This window comes from Poecile atricapillus, chromosome 2, assembly GCF_030490865.1.
Source record: "Poecile atricapillus isolate bPoeAtr1 chromosome 2, bPoeAtr1.hap1, whole genome shotgun sequence".
Lineage (NCBI taxonomy): Eukaryota > Metazoa > Chordata > Aves > Passeriformes > Paridae > Poecile > Poecile atricapillus.
In genome coordinates, this window is record NC_081250.1 from 122263063 (window position 1) to 122279303 (window position 16241).

A 16241-nucleotide genomic window follows, 5' to 3' on the forward strand; every position below is an offset into this window, starting at 1 on the left:
TCTGTTCCTCTGATCCTAAAATATTTGCTGACATGGCATGAGGGTCTGTCCACTCAGCACAAAATCATACATACAGACAATATACTGCTTCTCATCATTTGCAATTCAAACAAAATTCAAAAAACGTAACCCAGAGAAATAGCAGGAAACACTATTTACACTTTGGATCAAATGCGTCACATCAAACCAGTCATATTTTTAAAGAAACTATTATTTCCCAGTTAGCCAATTCAAATAAGTATCAATGTAAACCAGAAAAGGAAAGTCAAAGGAGATATAACCCCTCCCAGCCATAAAAAATCCTGGACAACTGGAAAAATTTGATTAGCTGAAGGCTATGGTGCTCAACAACTGGGTTGGGGTTTTTTTTGCCTCAGTCTTCAATGGCAACCTCTCTGCCCACACCACTCAAGTGGATGGACAGCAGGAGGGAACAAAGTCCCTCCCACTTCAAGTAAAGGTCAGGCTCATGACCAGTTGAGGAACCTGAATATAAACAAATCTGTGGGACTCAACAAGCTGCATTCCAGACTCCTGGGCAGAATTGGTGGATTTAGCTGCCAAGCCATTTCCCAGATTTGAAAAGTCATGGCAGTCAGGTGAAGACCCAGCTGACCAGAAAAAGGGTAACAAGGAGGACACAGACCTGTCAGCCTCACCTCTGTGCCTGGGAAGTTCATGGGACACATCCTCAAAGAAGCTGTACTAGAACACATGCAGGACAGAGAAGTGATTCAGGACAGCCACCACGGCTTCACCAAGGCCAAGTCCTGCCTGACCAACCTAGTGACCCACAATGGAGTAACTACATCAGTGGGCAAGGGAAGGGCTACAGATGTCATTTATCTGGACTTCTCGTAAGTCTTTAGCATGGTCCTCTACAACATCCTTCTATCTACGTTGGACAGAGATAGATTTGATGGATGGACTGTTCAGTGGATAAGGAATTGGTTGGACAGACACATCGGAGTGAAATTATCTTTACTGTCCCTTCAAATCCAAAACATTCTATAATCAGTCCCATCTGACCTCTATTCACAGCTCTCAATGGAAATATCAATAAAAGAAAAAAAAAATAAAAATCTATGCCATTCCCATATAAAGCCGAAAAGAGCTTGTTCAGAATAAAATGAATGTGTTATCTATTAAGTTACAGAAACTCAGTAACCCAGAAAAGACTAACACTGCAAGTGTTATAATGAAAACAATTTATAGCAAATAAATTTATCATACTGAAATATGGGAATCCACAAAAAACCCTGACTATGATTATCTATTTAGCATAGGAAATTCCAGTGCAATTCTGATTAATGGTATATTGCTGGACCCAGCTCCTCACTGGATAGGGAAGGAAGGGATTTAGAGGTGAAGAAACATACACCTCTTCTGGATTTGCTCTTGATTCAGAGCAATATCCCGAACAAAACCAAGTTTCAGCAGAAGGCATTATTTCCTTCTGTCTTACAGCAACCTCTCTAACCCTATGTCTGCCTGAAGAACCTGTATTCCATTATCTCCATTATATTACACCTTGATGGATTTTATGTATCTCAGCACTGCTCCCTCCCAAATAGACTCTCACCCTAGAATAGTTCAGGATGGAAAAGTAACAATTGCTATTAGAAATGCCAGAGAACTTCCTCATTTATCTTGTCTCCAGCTAAATTATCTACATAATTTGCCTTGATATTAAAGATCAAAAAAAATCTTGTAATAAATTCCTGGATTTCTCCAATCTTCAGTGACAGGAATTTTGAAAGTGTTAAACAGTTTGAGTGAAAAAATGCTTTTAAAGATTTCCTATTAATCTTGCTACTAGAGATAGAAGGCAGTTTACATATGAAGATAATGACTTCTATTGGACCAACAGACACGCATTTAAGATGTGATTCAAGACAATTATTTGTTGGGGGGCTGAGTGTTCCCCAGCTGGAATAATAAAATATACTCCATATTTCAAAATGCTCTACTACATTAACAACTAGTACATCAACAACACCACACAAGTTAATCATTCCTAATCTGATGAAAATATCTGGGTATCTTTAACAGGCTTTCACCACACATTTTCAAAATTTGAGGGTTTTTTTAATCAAACATTAACTCAATTATTTCTGTACAGAATAATAAAGAGCTGTCTACAGACTTTTTCCAGAACATGAGAGTACTCTATAGCAACTGGAATAAAACTGTAGAGGGGACAAAGGGCCTACTAAACAGAATTCATTCAACAGCGAAAAAAAAAAAATATTCTAAGGGAGAGACTAAACAATATTTAGAAAATAATATTAAAAGCAACTTCTCTGGTCAATGCATTCCAGTGTTTCACTATCCATGGTATAAAATGTTTCTTTTGTATCTTACCAAAATACCTCATGTTCTAATTTGTATCTATTGCCCTTTGTCTTCCCATTGTGGCTCTGTTTTCCCTAGATATCCTCCTATTATGTTCTTGTAGGCACCAGCAAGATCTCTCATTCACCTTCTCTTCTCATAGCTGAAGAAATCCAGTCTCCTTGGAGGTCACACAGTTCAGCCCCAGCCATCCTGCCTGTCATCTGCTGGACTCACCCCAGTACCCCAATGTCAGTCCTGTACTGCAGCTCCCTGAACACAGCACTCCAGATGTGGTCTCAAGTACCAGTGAGAAGAATCACTTTCTGTGAGCTGCTGGCTCCATGCTTGCATGGACAGCTCAATGTGCAGCTAAAGATATTCAGAAAACTTGAAGATATTTTCCACAGTTATTATGAAAGATTATTTTTTTCTTCCTCTCTTTCTTACAATAATTTGTCTCTTGTTGTCTCATTAATACAGAAACTGGATTATCAGGAGACTGATCTAGTGATCTAGTTTTGCTGACCAAAAAGGTTACAAAGGACATTAATTTTCTTACAGCAACACAGTTTCAACACACACTCTTAGCTTCAAGAGTGCTCAAATGTACTTTAAAAAAATATAACTCTGATATATCAAGCCCATACACAATAGTTACAAAAGGTACATTGTGACTGCAAGTTCCTCAAATTAAGCATTTGAAAAGGAAAGTTTCAGCAGTGGGAAAGCCTTTCTTCTATTTGACAGTCATGAGTGCAGAATTATTGTTTTTGTTTTCACAAACATCCTAAAAAATTAGCAGCAATATATATAGGAGGACAAAATATAACAGATTAACACTTCTGAGACAATTTTAACTCTCATTCATAGAATCTTATAAACTTAGGACTTAAAGATACCTCAACAGCTTCCTAACATAAGGAAGTTGTGTTAAAAGCCTTTAATATTTTTTCACACCACTTTATCTCTTGCTTTTATAACTGGAAGAATTTTCTTTACAGTAAGAGATCTAGATGGGTTGAATGAATTATAGTCAAATTACTTCTCTTAGGCTTCATGGACACAAAAGAGTTATTTTATTCATTTCAAGTCACATCTCACCTTTCCCAATCTCAACTCAAGTAAACACTTTCATGCCAATGCAAAAATACCCTTTGGCAGTTTCACACTGTTCGACAGAACCAAACACCCCTTCTCAATCAGACACCCAGTCTAAACAAAAAACAACAACTTTGATAACTTGTAAAGTGGTCTTTATGGTGTACATTATTCAAATGTCACACCAACACACCTGGGAAATTTTTGCACAGTCAAAATATAGCTATTGCTCCCTTTTCACAACAGCTACAGCCCAATACAAGGAGGAAATAATGTTAATTCAATGTGATTTTTTTTTTCTTAAATCCATTTAGCTACTTGTGTCTGGTAATTGTCGATTGTTTGCTATCGGTATCAGAGACTATTTCATCCAGTGTTTTCCAGAAGTCAAACTTTCACATGATAGTAGAAAAATAAAAATAATATTTATCATCTGGAAACTCACTCAAAAGAACTGCCAAAAATCTCAGGTTCAGTTGCTTAAACACTTTTAAAAAGCAAACCAACTCACAGAGCTAAATTATAGTGACTGACATAATATCCAGTGTCTAAAAGATATTGAATCTGCCCTTTTTGTTTGGCATGCTTTGTCATCAATTCAAGTATTTGTGACCTATTCTTTACTTCACCTTCCTATTTACAGGCTTAAGGCCTTCCTCATCTTTCTAAAGATTTATAAAAATATCTTCTAATGCTTTTCAAATACACCAACTTAAAACAATGAATCATGAGTAGATTTCACTCATATGCTTGTCCTTTTAACAGGAATTACCTAGTTTCATTTTTCTGTTCTACACAAAGTCTCCTCAGTCTTCACATCACTGAACAGGCCCCATGTTGCCATATTGACTTTTATTCCTACTTTCTTCTATATTGGGACACTTGATACTATACACCAGATTTTTTTTTCTAAAAGTCTGTAGCCCTTCAACAGTCCAGCTATATTAAGATGTGCATACCTAAAGTCGATACCACAACTGCTTTTGGCTTTTTCCTTACCATGAATCAGGAATACCATTTTTTCATCATACACTCAAGTTACTTTCAGCCTCTCAACCAGCTCCTTCAAGTCAAAATACAAGCTAGTGCAGCTATTCATGCCTAAAATAACCCCCAAACAGATGTTTTCCAAACACTGATATACTCTTGGGAGCTGTGGTTCTTTTACTGTCCTTTTCATCACATCCCAAGACACTCTTTTCAATGTTTCTGCTAATCCATCATAACATTTCATATAGAAGCACCTCTCCTGCTTGTCCACTTTCTATTGAAAGGGATTGGAAGAAAGCAGGCTGCAGACTTATAGGGGAATACATGAAGGATGCACAGGCAATCTAATTTTGCTATTTTCCACATTTTTGAGAGAGTGTCTTATGCTTAAACATTCTTGTAATACAACTTCAAAGTAAACCAGAACTAAAATGTATCAAATTGATAAAAACATTCACAATCTAGAGGGAAACAGAACAGCTGAGTAAGAATATCACAAACCCAAGACTGGTTAACAGTACAGTCCTTCAACTAAAGGAATAATCACCTGCAATAAGCAGAGGAGTGATGTAACCAGTAGTTTCTAGAAGTATTTTCAAGTTACTTGAAGTATTTTAAAGTGGAAGTCTTTGAAATTAAGATTACTTATTCATCTATCTCTACAGGAAAGGATGAATCAGGGATGAAATCAAAGAACACAGTTTAACACGGATCCAAGAATCACTTCCAAAAGAAGTTTATTCAAGTACTTGAGACATGACTGACATAGCAATGGTTTGTATCCTGTTGCTAATTCTGTCAAACAGGATTTGTGCAACTCCTTCAATTATCCTCCACAGATTTTCTATGGTATCAAACCCACAACATTTTTTACAGCATATGGAAAAAATAACACAAAATTAACTGGTGCCAGTGATGTAAAATTTATGACAACTCCCCAGTCATCTCACAACCATTTCTATCCTGACCGACATCACTCATTGTCTGTCATGGTTCGAGATAAATGCATGTTTGAAGGCAACAGCTTCTAACAAAAATACACATTCCTCTTTCTCCAAACTAGCACTCATCTTACTTGGTCACCTCTGGGGAGATAACATCTCAAATGCCACAGCTGAATTCTCACTTGAGGTGATTCTTGGTGAACCACATAGAAGCAGGCAGGGCCTGCATGTAAAAAAAGATGCAACATGTGAAAAGGGAGAGGGGGCAGCAATATAGGACAGGAAGAAATGTAGAGGTTTTCAACATAAGTATTTCAGAATCAGCTCTAGAAACAGGTTATTTGGTCACTGTGTATGTCTGAGCTGGATATTATAGCACATAAATGCTTATCAACAGATACAATATTATTTCACTGGTCTCTGTGTCTCTGTTAGCTACCTCAAGTGTCAATAACCTATATTCCTAAAGCATATGGCATCATCACCATCACACTGCCCAAAACCAGGGATCTTTTTTCTCATTCTACCAGAAACAAGGGACACCCATTAACAGACAGGACAACAGACTTTAACCACAATCTCTGACAATGAAGTAATGCAAAGGTATCTTCTTTACCCACCATGAAAACTTCCCTAGCTCTTGTAGGCCTCTGAAAATTACCTTTCTCAATGCCTTTATAAAGGAATATCAGAATACAAGGAGTCTATTTTCAGTTCTAAGCCCATTGTCAGAACTCTTAAAACAGCTTTGCCCTTCCCTTGGAAAAGTGGAGCACAGAGAGTTAACGTTTAACAGAGCTATGGGCAAATGTGTACAGTGAAGTTAGGGGGTCACTACCAAGTACAACTTATGTACATACAGCTGAGAGCACTTAGGCCAACCAGTGAGTGTTGCTTCAGGTAACATTTTACTCTTCATAACTGGAGCAGGCAAAGCATACATACAGTGAGGTACACTGGCTGTTGATTAGCAGTAAAGTATTAACACATTAATCCAATCAAGTTCGAATGTATGCCCATACTCCTGGCTTATTTTCTCCTATGAGCTGAAATTACAAACTTTGAAAATACAAATGATACAAAAAAAAATAAAGTGGCAATTCTTGAAGATGTAATTTTTTGGTATTTCAAGAAATGCAGCACAAAATGTGCAGGGTCTTAAATCAGCAATATCTTAAGTTAATAAACTAAATGATGAGCTATCTTAGTCAAATACTTTACCTACAAACAACCTATTTCAGTGATTTTCCTTTTTATAGAGAAATAAAGCAAGAAGGAGAAAAGCTGAGTTGATTAAGCCCAAAGAAGATTCAGCAAAAGATATGATATAGGGGTAAGAATTTGGTAGAAAATAGCTAAGAAAAAAGCAAAACTATCAGTAGAGCAGAAACTTACAAGGAGAGCAAAAAAGTGGCAAATGGACAAACAGATTCCTTTCACTTCTGCTGGAGGAAATGTTTCATTGCCACACCTTATTTCACCATTAAAACAAGCTGTGATGGGTAATTTAACTGAAATGTGGTGGCCTTTTCACCTGGACTGGTAGGAACTCAACTAGCCATGTCCAATAAGGTAGTATCAGGATGATATGAAGAAACAAAGATGGAACAGGACCTTCACAGACTAGGAAACATGCAGGACCAAAACATCTGCACTTGAATTGTGTCACAAACCTTCTATTTCTATGCACTTAAATTCCCTTCTCTTTGTTGCAAGAAACTGTCAATGTAAGAAAGGAACAGTCTTCCAAGGCCAAGCGTTCCTATAAATTCAAATCTTAATCTGGATCAAAGATCAAAGAGGAAGAAAATTAACTCAAATAGTTAGAAGTTAAACATTAATCCCACAGAGGCTCCACTCTTTTATTTTTTATTGGGTAAGCTGCTGCACCCTAAGGAGACCTAACAGTATTTCCTTCATAACTACCAAAATTGTCTTCCACATCCAAAAATTTAAATGGGCCCAAACTCTGTTAGCACCAAAACACTGTCAGTGATATGGTAAAGTCGTGGCAAAGAATTTACATTTTGCTTATGAGCTACAGCCTATCACCTCCTCCCCCATTCAAGTTATAAAATGTTTCACAAAAAACATCCTTTCTGTTTTGAAGAAGTTTTTACATGCAGGTGACAGTCACTGTGCAGAGACAAACAGCAACCCTATCCCAGAACAGGAGCTGAAAAACAGGCTGTAATGACAGTGTTGTACAACACCATGTTGATTCATAAGCAAAGCTGTTGCTTGACTGTTAGTACAAGCTACTAGCCTGAGTGCAAGACCATTATAACTCTATTTTCACTATTTCAGTTTCTTCCATTCACACGTTTTCATACTGAAAAGTCCCTCAAATCCAGAATATAAACACCAGGTAGACAGCTAAGCTTTTCAAACTAAACTCCTCTACAGAAAAAAACCCAACACGTTTTAAACAGTAAGTATTCCAGGAACCCATTGCACATTACTCTCTAATTAGAAACCTAACTTAAAATACCAAAAAGCTCTCAAACAGAAAAAAAACAACATCAAGATTAACAACGGTGACATTTTAAAAAGTTACTTGCTATACTCCGTCTCACTACATAAGAAATACAGATAATGACAGTTCCTTCAAATAAAAACCTCTTTATTTCCCAGTCAACCAGGTCACTCAAGGAAGTTCTTGCAAATTATATCCCATAATTCAGGTGAAATCATTTGCTCCAGACTCTCAAAAACACAAACCATTCAGATACTTGATTATCACAATCCTGCATGGATTTTTCCTATCAAAGTTCTTCTACTAAGCTTTAATCAAGGCCAAGAAGAGGAAAGATATATAATTGTCTGGATGTGGTCAATTAAAGCTTCAGCAAGATGGATAACAAAACAGCTCCACAAAATACTCTGTCTATTAAAAAGTAATACTGGGATTTTAGCTCAAAGAATTGTTTTTCAGTTTTATCTATTTTTGGCTGAATAGCAGGTTTTCAATCTATACTGAGAATGCAGAAGCAGATTAGTCTCCTCCTCATTTCTAATAAAACATGTTAACATCTGGCAACCCAGTTCTAATGTTATTTCCTCAGACCAATCCAGACCTCAAGATCTGAATGTCAGGCATTTTGCACATTTCCCTTGTTTTAAAGGAATCAAATGGCAATGCATGAATCTTTTTATTGAGCTACTTACAATAAGTTTCCACCACTCATCTTTTGTTCTTCTGAGCATTTAAAAATTTCAAAAATCCAGTTATGGATTGAGGGTGATGGGAAGAAGGATTGTTGATTTTTCAGTTTGGTAACAGAACACTATCTTCACATGCTCCAAGATATTCTAAAACATTTGACAGAAAGGTCAAAGCAACAGTCCTCTTTAAAAGGGAATAATACACCTGACTTAAACTCACTAAGAGACAAGAACAACCTGAAATCGTAACTACAGTATAATTAAAGATAAATCACAATAACTGTACAAACACAAAGGAAGCATTCTGTACTTCACAGTCTGAAAAGCTTTTTACCAGATAATCAAATTCTTTACAATGAACCTGTCATTTGAAAGCAAATTAAGTAGAATCCACTATTACAGAATAAGATGAAACTGACAGCGAGTCATCTGCTTTGTAAATGGAGTCCTTAAATATAAGGAAGCCCAGCACAAGCCTCACACAGTAATAAAAAGTCAGCCACAGATAATTTTATCTTTCAAGGAAAAGAGTCTGGCACTACTTGAACTGCTTCAGTTAAAGAAATTAATTTAAGACAATAGTGAAGGCTGGCACAATGAGGTCAACCATATGTTTACCAGGGAATTTCTTATCTTTATAAAAACATTCCAAAGGTTGGTAACCAAGATAAAGTGTTCTATTCTGAAAAAGAGGATTATAGAGAGAAAAATAGGTAAAATGTTTGAACTAGGAAACAGTAACAAGATTTAAATAGTCATACTACCCATATCCTTATATATAACAGGGGGAGAGTTTCTAACTTAAGAAGGGGAAAGGAAACTGAATAGTTTCTTATTACTGGCCACCAATTTTTCCTGAAGAAGAAATAAATAAATCAAAGTGAACAAGTAGCATCACATTCTTTGAAGCATTTTATTCCAGCAGACTTTCAGGGACAGTATTTGCTACGCTCTAGTAAACTATTATCATAATTTATTGACATATATACAGATTTTCTTCTTGAGACTGATTAAGCAGTACTTTTAATTAAGTTAAATAAAAAAGAAGACAAACAACTTTGTATTTGTAATCACCCAAGGAGAAACAATTATATTTTAGTACTGTGTATGAAAGGATGAATAGCTACTATCCTCAATGAGATCATTAATTAGCAAAAATGAGGTGTCTCACAATTCCTGACTTACCATCACTAACTAACTTCTGTCCTTCCTTTACTAACATTAATATTGCTCTTAGGAATGCAAATTATAAGGTTCTCTCCCTTCTTTCCCTGCCATCCCTGACTGATACCTGTTTTTCATGTAATTAAGGTCACCTTTTCTGAGGAAAAACAAGCAAACAAAAAAACAAACTGCAAAGGCTTGCACAGGTTCCAGAATACATTTTTGAACAAAGCAAAGTAAAACAAAACAAAACAAAACCCCAAACAACTGCAAAGGCTCGAACAGATTCCAGAATACCTTTTGAAAGCCTTCAACTATCAAAAGCAGGCAGAAGGCATGTTACGTGACCTTCATGTATCACAAAAGGTTGCTTACTGGCTATTTTTATTTAAAACATTTAACCTATTTATTTTTATTTGCTTTCAATAAATGAAGCTGCAATAGCTTTCAGCAAATAGACAATACTACCTCTTCCTCCCTTCAAAAGACAAAAACTATATATCCAGCTGACACTTCTATCACAGTCCTTCACTACTTCAAAGCCATGCAAGATGCATAAAATTTCTGGCTCCGAGTACTGAGCAAAAGACCTTCGTCATTCTCTTCCCCTCTGCCCTAGTGGAAATTTTAGCCTGTAATCTGCTTGAACACTCATCTCAGCCGTAAACCAAGGCTGTGTGAGAGACATGAGCTAATGATCTGAAGGCATTTACGTTTGTTGCACACGCCCATAGCTATGGGTAAATTCAATGGGAATTGTGCCTTCTCTCTTTCACATGAATAGGGGTAGTTTAATCTCAGTCTCTGGGCGTAGTCACCAGTATGGCCGATACCTGTATAATATATAGTGAAGATCCTTTAGTCTGAAACTCTCAGCTCAGTAGAATTGGAGCAGACAATTAGAGAAAGTACTTGATCACCGAGTTTCGCACATTGTTTGAGCTAAGCTGCTTTAGCTTATTAATTATAAACTCACAGAGCCTTCCAAGGGAGCAGCTTAACAAGACAACATTCCCTGGCTCTTGCAAATGTATTGTGTTCTATTTTTCTCTTCTCAGAAGTTGAATAGCTAGACCTAAACACAAGTATAAGATACTATAAAACTCACAGCAAAAAATAATTGCAATCAACCAGAATCACTCTTTACAACAAATACCAGTCTGTTTTATTTTCCTGATTGAAACCATACACATATTCATGAAATACCAGTGTTCAATGTGACAGGTTGAAAGCATCCATGATTTTTTACATTTTTGCTGTAGAGTTGGTCTGTTTGTAAGGAAGAGCTGCTGATAATGCTCAGGGGACACTGGTTTCAATAAGCTTTTCTACTACTGCTTTCTTTCTCAGAAGTGAATTCTTCCATCCTAGCTCAAAAATTCTGCAGCTGCTGCACAGCAAAGTATTTCCCAAAATTCTATTTACACAGGCAGACACAAAAACAGGCAAATGAGACTCCTTAGGGCCTAAAGCCATAACTTTTATTTTATTTATCTTTACTGAATGAAGACTATAAATTTTAAACTTCAGTTGATAGTCAAGTCAAAACTTTATTAATAAACCCCCAAGGTTAAATTAACTGATCTTGGTAAAATTACTAATTTTTTTTCATTTATCTTACTTCACTCTAGCATGGTTGTATGCGAAAGCTAATACAGCACACATCAGTATGGACTGGTTACCAAAGGTTACATAGAAGACTAACAATCTCTTAGTGGACAGAAGAAATTAGGTTTACTCTCTACTCATTCTGGTTTCAATTATGGTACTCACATTTCTCTGTTTAAATAATCACTGAAATTTCTATCTTCAATAGCATTTCACCAATGGAACTACTAAATGCTTTATTAACCACCAATAATTGTATTCTGTTTATATCCCAGAATTGGTTATATAGCTACAGTATCCACTCATTTTCATTTTTGCTTTTTTGAAATAACACAAATAGTATCTTCTACCATGACATTTAACAGTACAGAACCCAGGTGCATAACCATCCAAGTTCCAACTGACTGAAAGCTTTCCTCACTTAAGGCTGGGGCTTTGGCTTATTTTGGAACACACAATAAAAATAGTTCAATACTTTTTCCTGGACAAAGCTTTTAAATAAGAAAAAATTATTGCCAAATCATTAAATAAAAACACTGCCAGTGTTGAGCAAAGATTGAGCAATAAGTAATTGTTCTGAGAACAGCTGGAAACACAGAACTTCCACTAACACTAGAAGTGCAGGTAAAGAATAGAAGGAAGTGGAACCAAGAGTACACATATTTTTTCTGGAGATTTCAGTAACCTGTAAATATTTATCTCATTCCCTACCCCACTGACTGAACATACTGGGGTGAAATTTGTAGGAAGTTTTCATACTGCTAATAGCTTACGTTCTGTGATACAAGTTCCTTGGGATCTCAAACTGCCCATGAATTCTGCATTGTCATCTCACACAGTTAGTTTATTAAATGGCTGCTTAGACACACATTTTCAAAAGAATTCTATTGATGGAACAAGATTTTTCAAGCAGCACTTCATTTAGGCGTGTGCATGTAATTTGATGGTACCCCACCACAGCAGTTTTTGAGGTGTAACACAGAAGCACAGTGAAAGCTAACATCCTACACTCTTTATTAAAGTTGCTTGTGTCATTAATTACATTAGCTTTGCATTCAATCAGATGTAAGTATCTACACATACAAATCTTATGCGCCTAACTTTACAGGATATATGAGAAGTTATTCTGGTGATAAAAAAACTTAAAACCATTCCTCTAATTATTTCCACAATTTCACACACATATCCAGGGTTTGTAGTATTAAAACTAAAAGGAAGTGAAAGGTAAATCATAGTAATTAAGATGTCAGTATTATCAATAAAGTAAATCTTTCAAGTGTATGATGCAAACAGTTCATATCTGCACGTTGTTAAGGAAAGGCCTTATTTAACACTTTGTACAGCAATGGCATATTTTCTGTACAGTTTCAACAGAACTTCCTTACTCTATTTTTTACCTCCTCTTCCATTCATACTTAATGCAAGTCCTGTTTCCAGCTGTACTGAGAACAACTGTTTACTATTTCTTCAGTGTTTGCCTTTAAAGGCTTCATATTATTAAAGAAGCTATATCAAAATTTTCTAAAGCAAATACATTCTATTCCCTTGTTCTACATTACTTGTACCTTTTCAGAATATTTCTGTGGTTTTTATCCAGGAGAACATTGCAGAAGCTTGGGCTTTTTCTGGGAAAATTCTTGAAAATAAGTGCTTGTCTGGGGTCATGTTAGCTTTTTTTAAGAAAAAATATGATTTGCCTGAAGTTATGCAAACCAGTTTAAACCAGTCCAGCAGTGGCAAATTAGCAACAACCCTGTGGTTAGAAAACAAAACACAAGCTCTCATTAGCACTAGCATCTATTATTGCAGAAAGAAAGGGTTACAGAAAATACCCATTAAAGACTATCCACACAGACAAAAAGTCACTGTAAGTTTAATGATACACACAAACGCTCAAAGTCACAGGTTTTACAAGTTACTGGGCATCCACTGAACTGCAGTAACTATTCAGGTCGATGCTCAGAGCCATTAGCAAAAAGAGGCAATTTGTTACAAGTTCCAAAACTTCCCTGTAGACTAAGAACACGGCTAATCAACTAACTCTTGAAACTTAATCCAAGATTTTTCAGTGGATCTGTAAAGATAAAATGTAATTAACCTGGGGCATCTTCCACTGTTGTATAAAATTGCAGCAGTTTAAGAAGTAACTAGAACTTACTTTGTGCACCAATGTATCATTTTTATCAATAAAATAAATAATAGTGTCATTATAGTACAGTGTCAGACCACTGGTATAGTCAGAGAGAGCAATGGGTTACATAAACATTTCAGGTAAACATTGGGTATTTAAAAACACTATACTTCATCAGAAAAAAGACATCTCTTTGTTGTGTCAGGCAATTTAGAAGACAGCACTAATTATAATAAATTAAACTATTCTGACCGAAAAAAATACTTCAAATTATAGATACCAGTTTCCTTTGTAAAACATTTTTTCACACTGAACACTTAAATGTTGACTGACAGAATTCAGGGTCTTGAAATCTTGCCCACCTGGGAGCATGTTTACAATATACTAGTTCTACTGTTCACTTACTAAATTTTTATTTATGCTTCCTGTTTACAAGTCCCTTCAAATATGCTAAACTACATTATTAAATTAGTCATATGCTAAGCATTGTGCAATTAGCAACATACAGACAAAAAAACCTTCAAAAATGTCCTTGAATCTCTTATCAAAAGACAACAGAAGATCATGTAAGAAAACAAAAAGTGTCATCTTACAGCTGCTATTTCTAAAATGAAAGCAATTACAACATCAGCCTTAGCACGGCTGTAATTTCAGGAAGCGAGTATTACCCTCCATACATGTGATATTTAGGCAACATTTGTCATTCATGTATCCTCAACAACCTTATTTAATATGTAACCATTTTCTCCCCTTCACAGAGGGAGCAACAGGAATTAGGGTGAGGCACGCTGAAGAACTAGGCCAGAGACAGCGACGCAGCACAGCTTTACCAAGTCCCTTTACAGTGTCCCTTTCCCAGTTCACAGCTTCCATTTCCCTACTTTTCAGTTTTATAAAAGATACTTCTTAATAAACTATAGCCTCTATTTTGCAGTTGGGCTTGCAGAAGTCTGCACATTAGAAAAAGAGAATTGCAAAAAACTCATTTTCCAGATAGAGCTAATAAAACCAAGGCAGATCAGACTACCTGCCTAAGCTACTACTAAAAGAAGAACATTCTGTACAGTATGTTCAATTTCTTGATCTCATTTCATTTCAGTAACTCTGAAAAACACACCATGGGGGAGGGGAGTTATGATTCTAAATTTCAGGAGAGTAATTTTTATTCCATAGAGTTCAGAAATTTGACATTTTGGCTATGATAAATCCAGGTTATTAGGAAAATTAAACAAATTCCATTCATTTTGCACACTCTTTCTGTGTTGTTCTATTACTAGTGACAAAAAAAAAATAAAAATATAAGCTATACTGGACCAAAATGAGAGGAGATCTAGATGATCCAAATATAAAAACAAAATGTAAAACTGTAAATATCCAAGGAAAAGTAGAGGAGTTGCTGGTTAAATAAGGAGAGACAGGGGCCACTACCACATAAACCTAGAGATGTTTTCTCCTACCCGAGTCGCAATAAAGCACCACCCAATCAGAGCAGCACACAGTGAAAGTGATCCATTCTACCAGAGCAATTTCCGCAGCCCCTATTTAAGAACCCCTTCGGAGTAGATATGAATGAATAATTCAGCTGGAAATACCTGTCAGGCAGCAAGATGTTCCATGCTACTGTACCTACAGCAATCCCATCCGGCCGAGAAAGCCAGACGTTACCTGTCCACAGGGCTGACACCACAGCACAGCCTCATTTTACGAAGAGAAAGAGAACCCCACGGGCACCACGCGGCTTGGAGCAGAACATGCCTGTCCCAGCCCCTCCGTGCGGGGGAATTACAGTGCCGTACCCCCAAGAACTCGGAGCTGTCGGTCACGGTCCCCACGATGCCACAGGGAGGGTCTCCCTGACCTCCCCACCCCGCAAGGTGTGCCACACATTCCCACGGCGCCCAGCGAAGCTGCGGCCCCCAAAAGTCCCGGGGGACAGGGATCCCTTCGCCCTTCCCTCGCCTGCCCAGGGAGCGGCGGCATCGCTGCCAGACACCTCCCTGAGGCGCCTCTTCCCCTGCGCCCGCCCCGCCCGTCGCCGTCCCGGCCTCGCCCCTCACACCCCTGCGCGTCTCACCTCCATCCCGGCGCTGGACCGGCCCTTCCCTGCCGCCACCTGCCCTCCACGGCCCCGCTACCCGGGAGCTCGACGCCCTCAACCTCTGCCAGGGCGGTTCCTCCCTCCGCGCCGCTCTTCGCGCCGCGCCACGCACTGACGGACGCACGCACGCACGGACGCACGCGCGCTCCCGGCGGAACAGCTGCTCCCGGCTCCCCCCGCCGCTGCCGCCCGGCCCCAGCGCTGCCCCGGGGGCTCCGCCGCAGACGCCTCACCTGCATCGACGCCATGATGGATCCGCCTCCTCCTCCTCCCCTCTGCGCCGCCGCCGGGGCGGCCCCGCCCCGCGCGCTCCCCGGTCACATGCCCGCGCCGGCCCATTGAGCGGCCGCGCGTGCGCGGGGCGAGGGCGGCGCGGGCGGGCTCGAGGAACGCGAGCGGCGCGGGCGGGCGGTGCTGGGGAGGTGCCGCTCCCGCCGCCCTCGCCGGCCGCTTGAGAGGCTCCGCCGGCGCTGCCCGGACCCTGCTCGCCCTGCGGCCGGGCCGGGAGCGGCGCGATGTCCATCACCGCCACCCGCGGGGGCGGGAAGGGGCTGGTCCCCCGCCGGCTTCTGTTTGTGAACGTTTCGAGAGCTGCACGTGCAGAGTGTTTGAGTGACTCAATTATTGCGGACTGTGCCCCTCCCTTTTGTGGGCGTCTCCGGGCTCCCCTCACGCCTGCTGTGCCCTGGCGGGAGGGTCATACAAC

The 16241-nt window shown here is 38.8% G+C and overlaps 1 protein-coding gene across 5 annotated transcripts in view; it reads right to left on the reverse strand.

Moving 5' to 3' along the window:
* The window catches only part of UBE2W (ubiquitin conjugating enzyme E2 W), a 32068-nt gene extending 16034 nt beyond the window's left edge, over window positions 1-16034 (reverse strand). Inside the window, exon 1 of one of the 5 annotated variants that reach the window (XR_009276894.1) lies at window positions 15769-15922. Coding sequence is in view for 3 of the 5 variants with exons in the window: in XM_058832108.1 (XP_058688091.1) it covers window positions 15769-15783 (15 nt within the window). In the remaining 2 variants the exon portion in view is untranslated. The other 4 variants (XM_058832108.1, XM_058832105.1, XM_058832106.1 and 1 more) reach the window with 4 other exon arrangements.
* Between the last annotated feature and the right edge of the window lie 207 nt (window positions 16035-16241).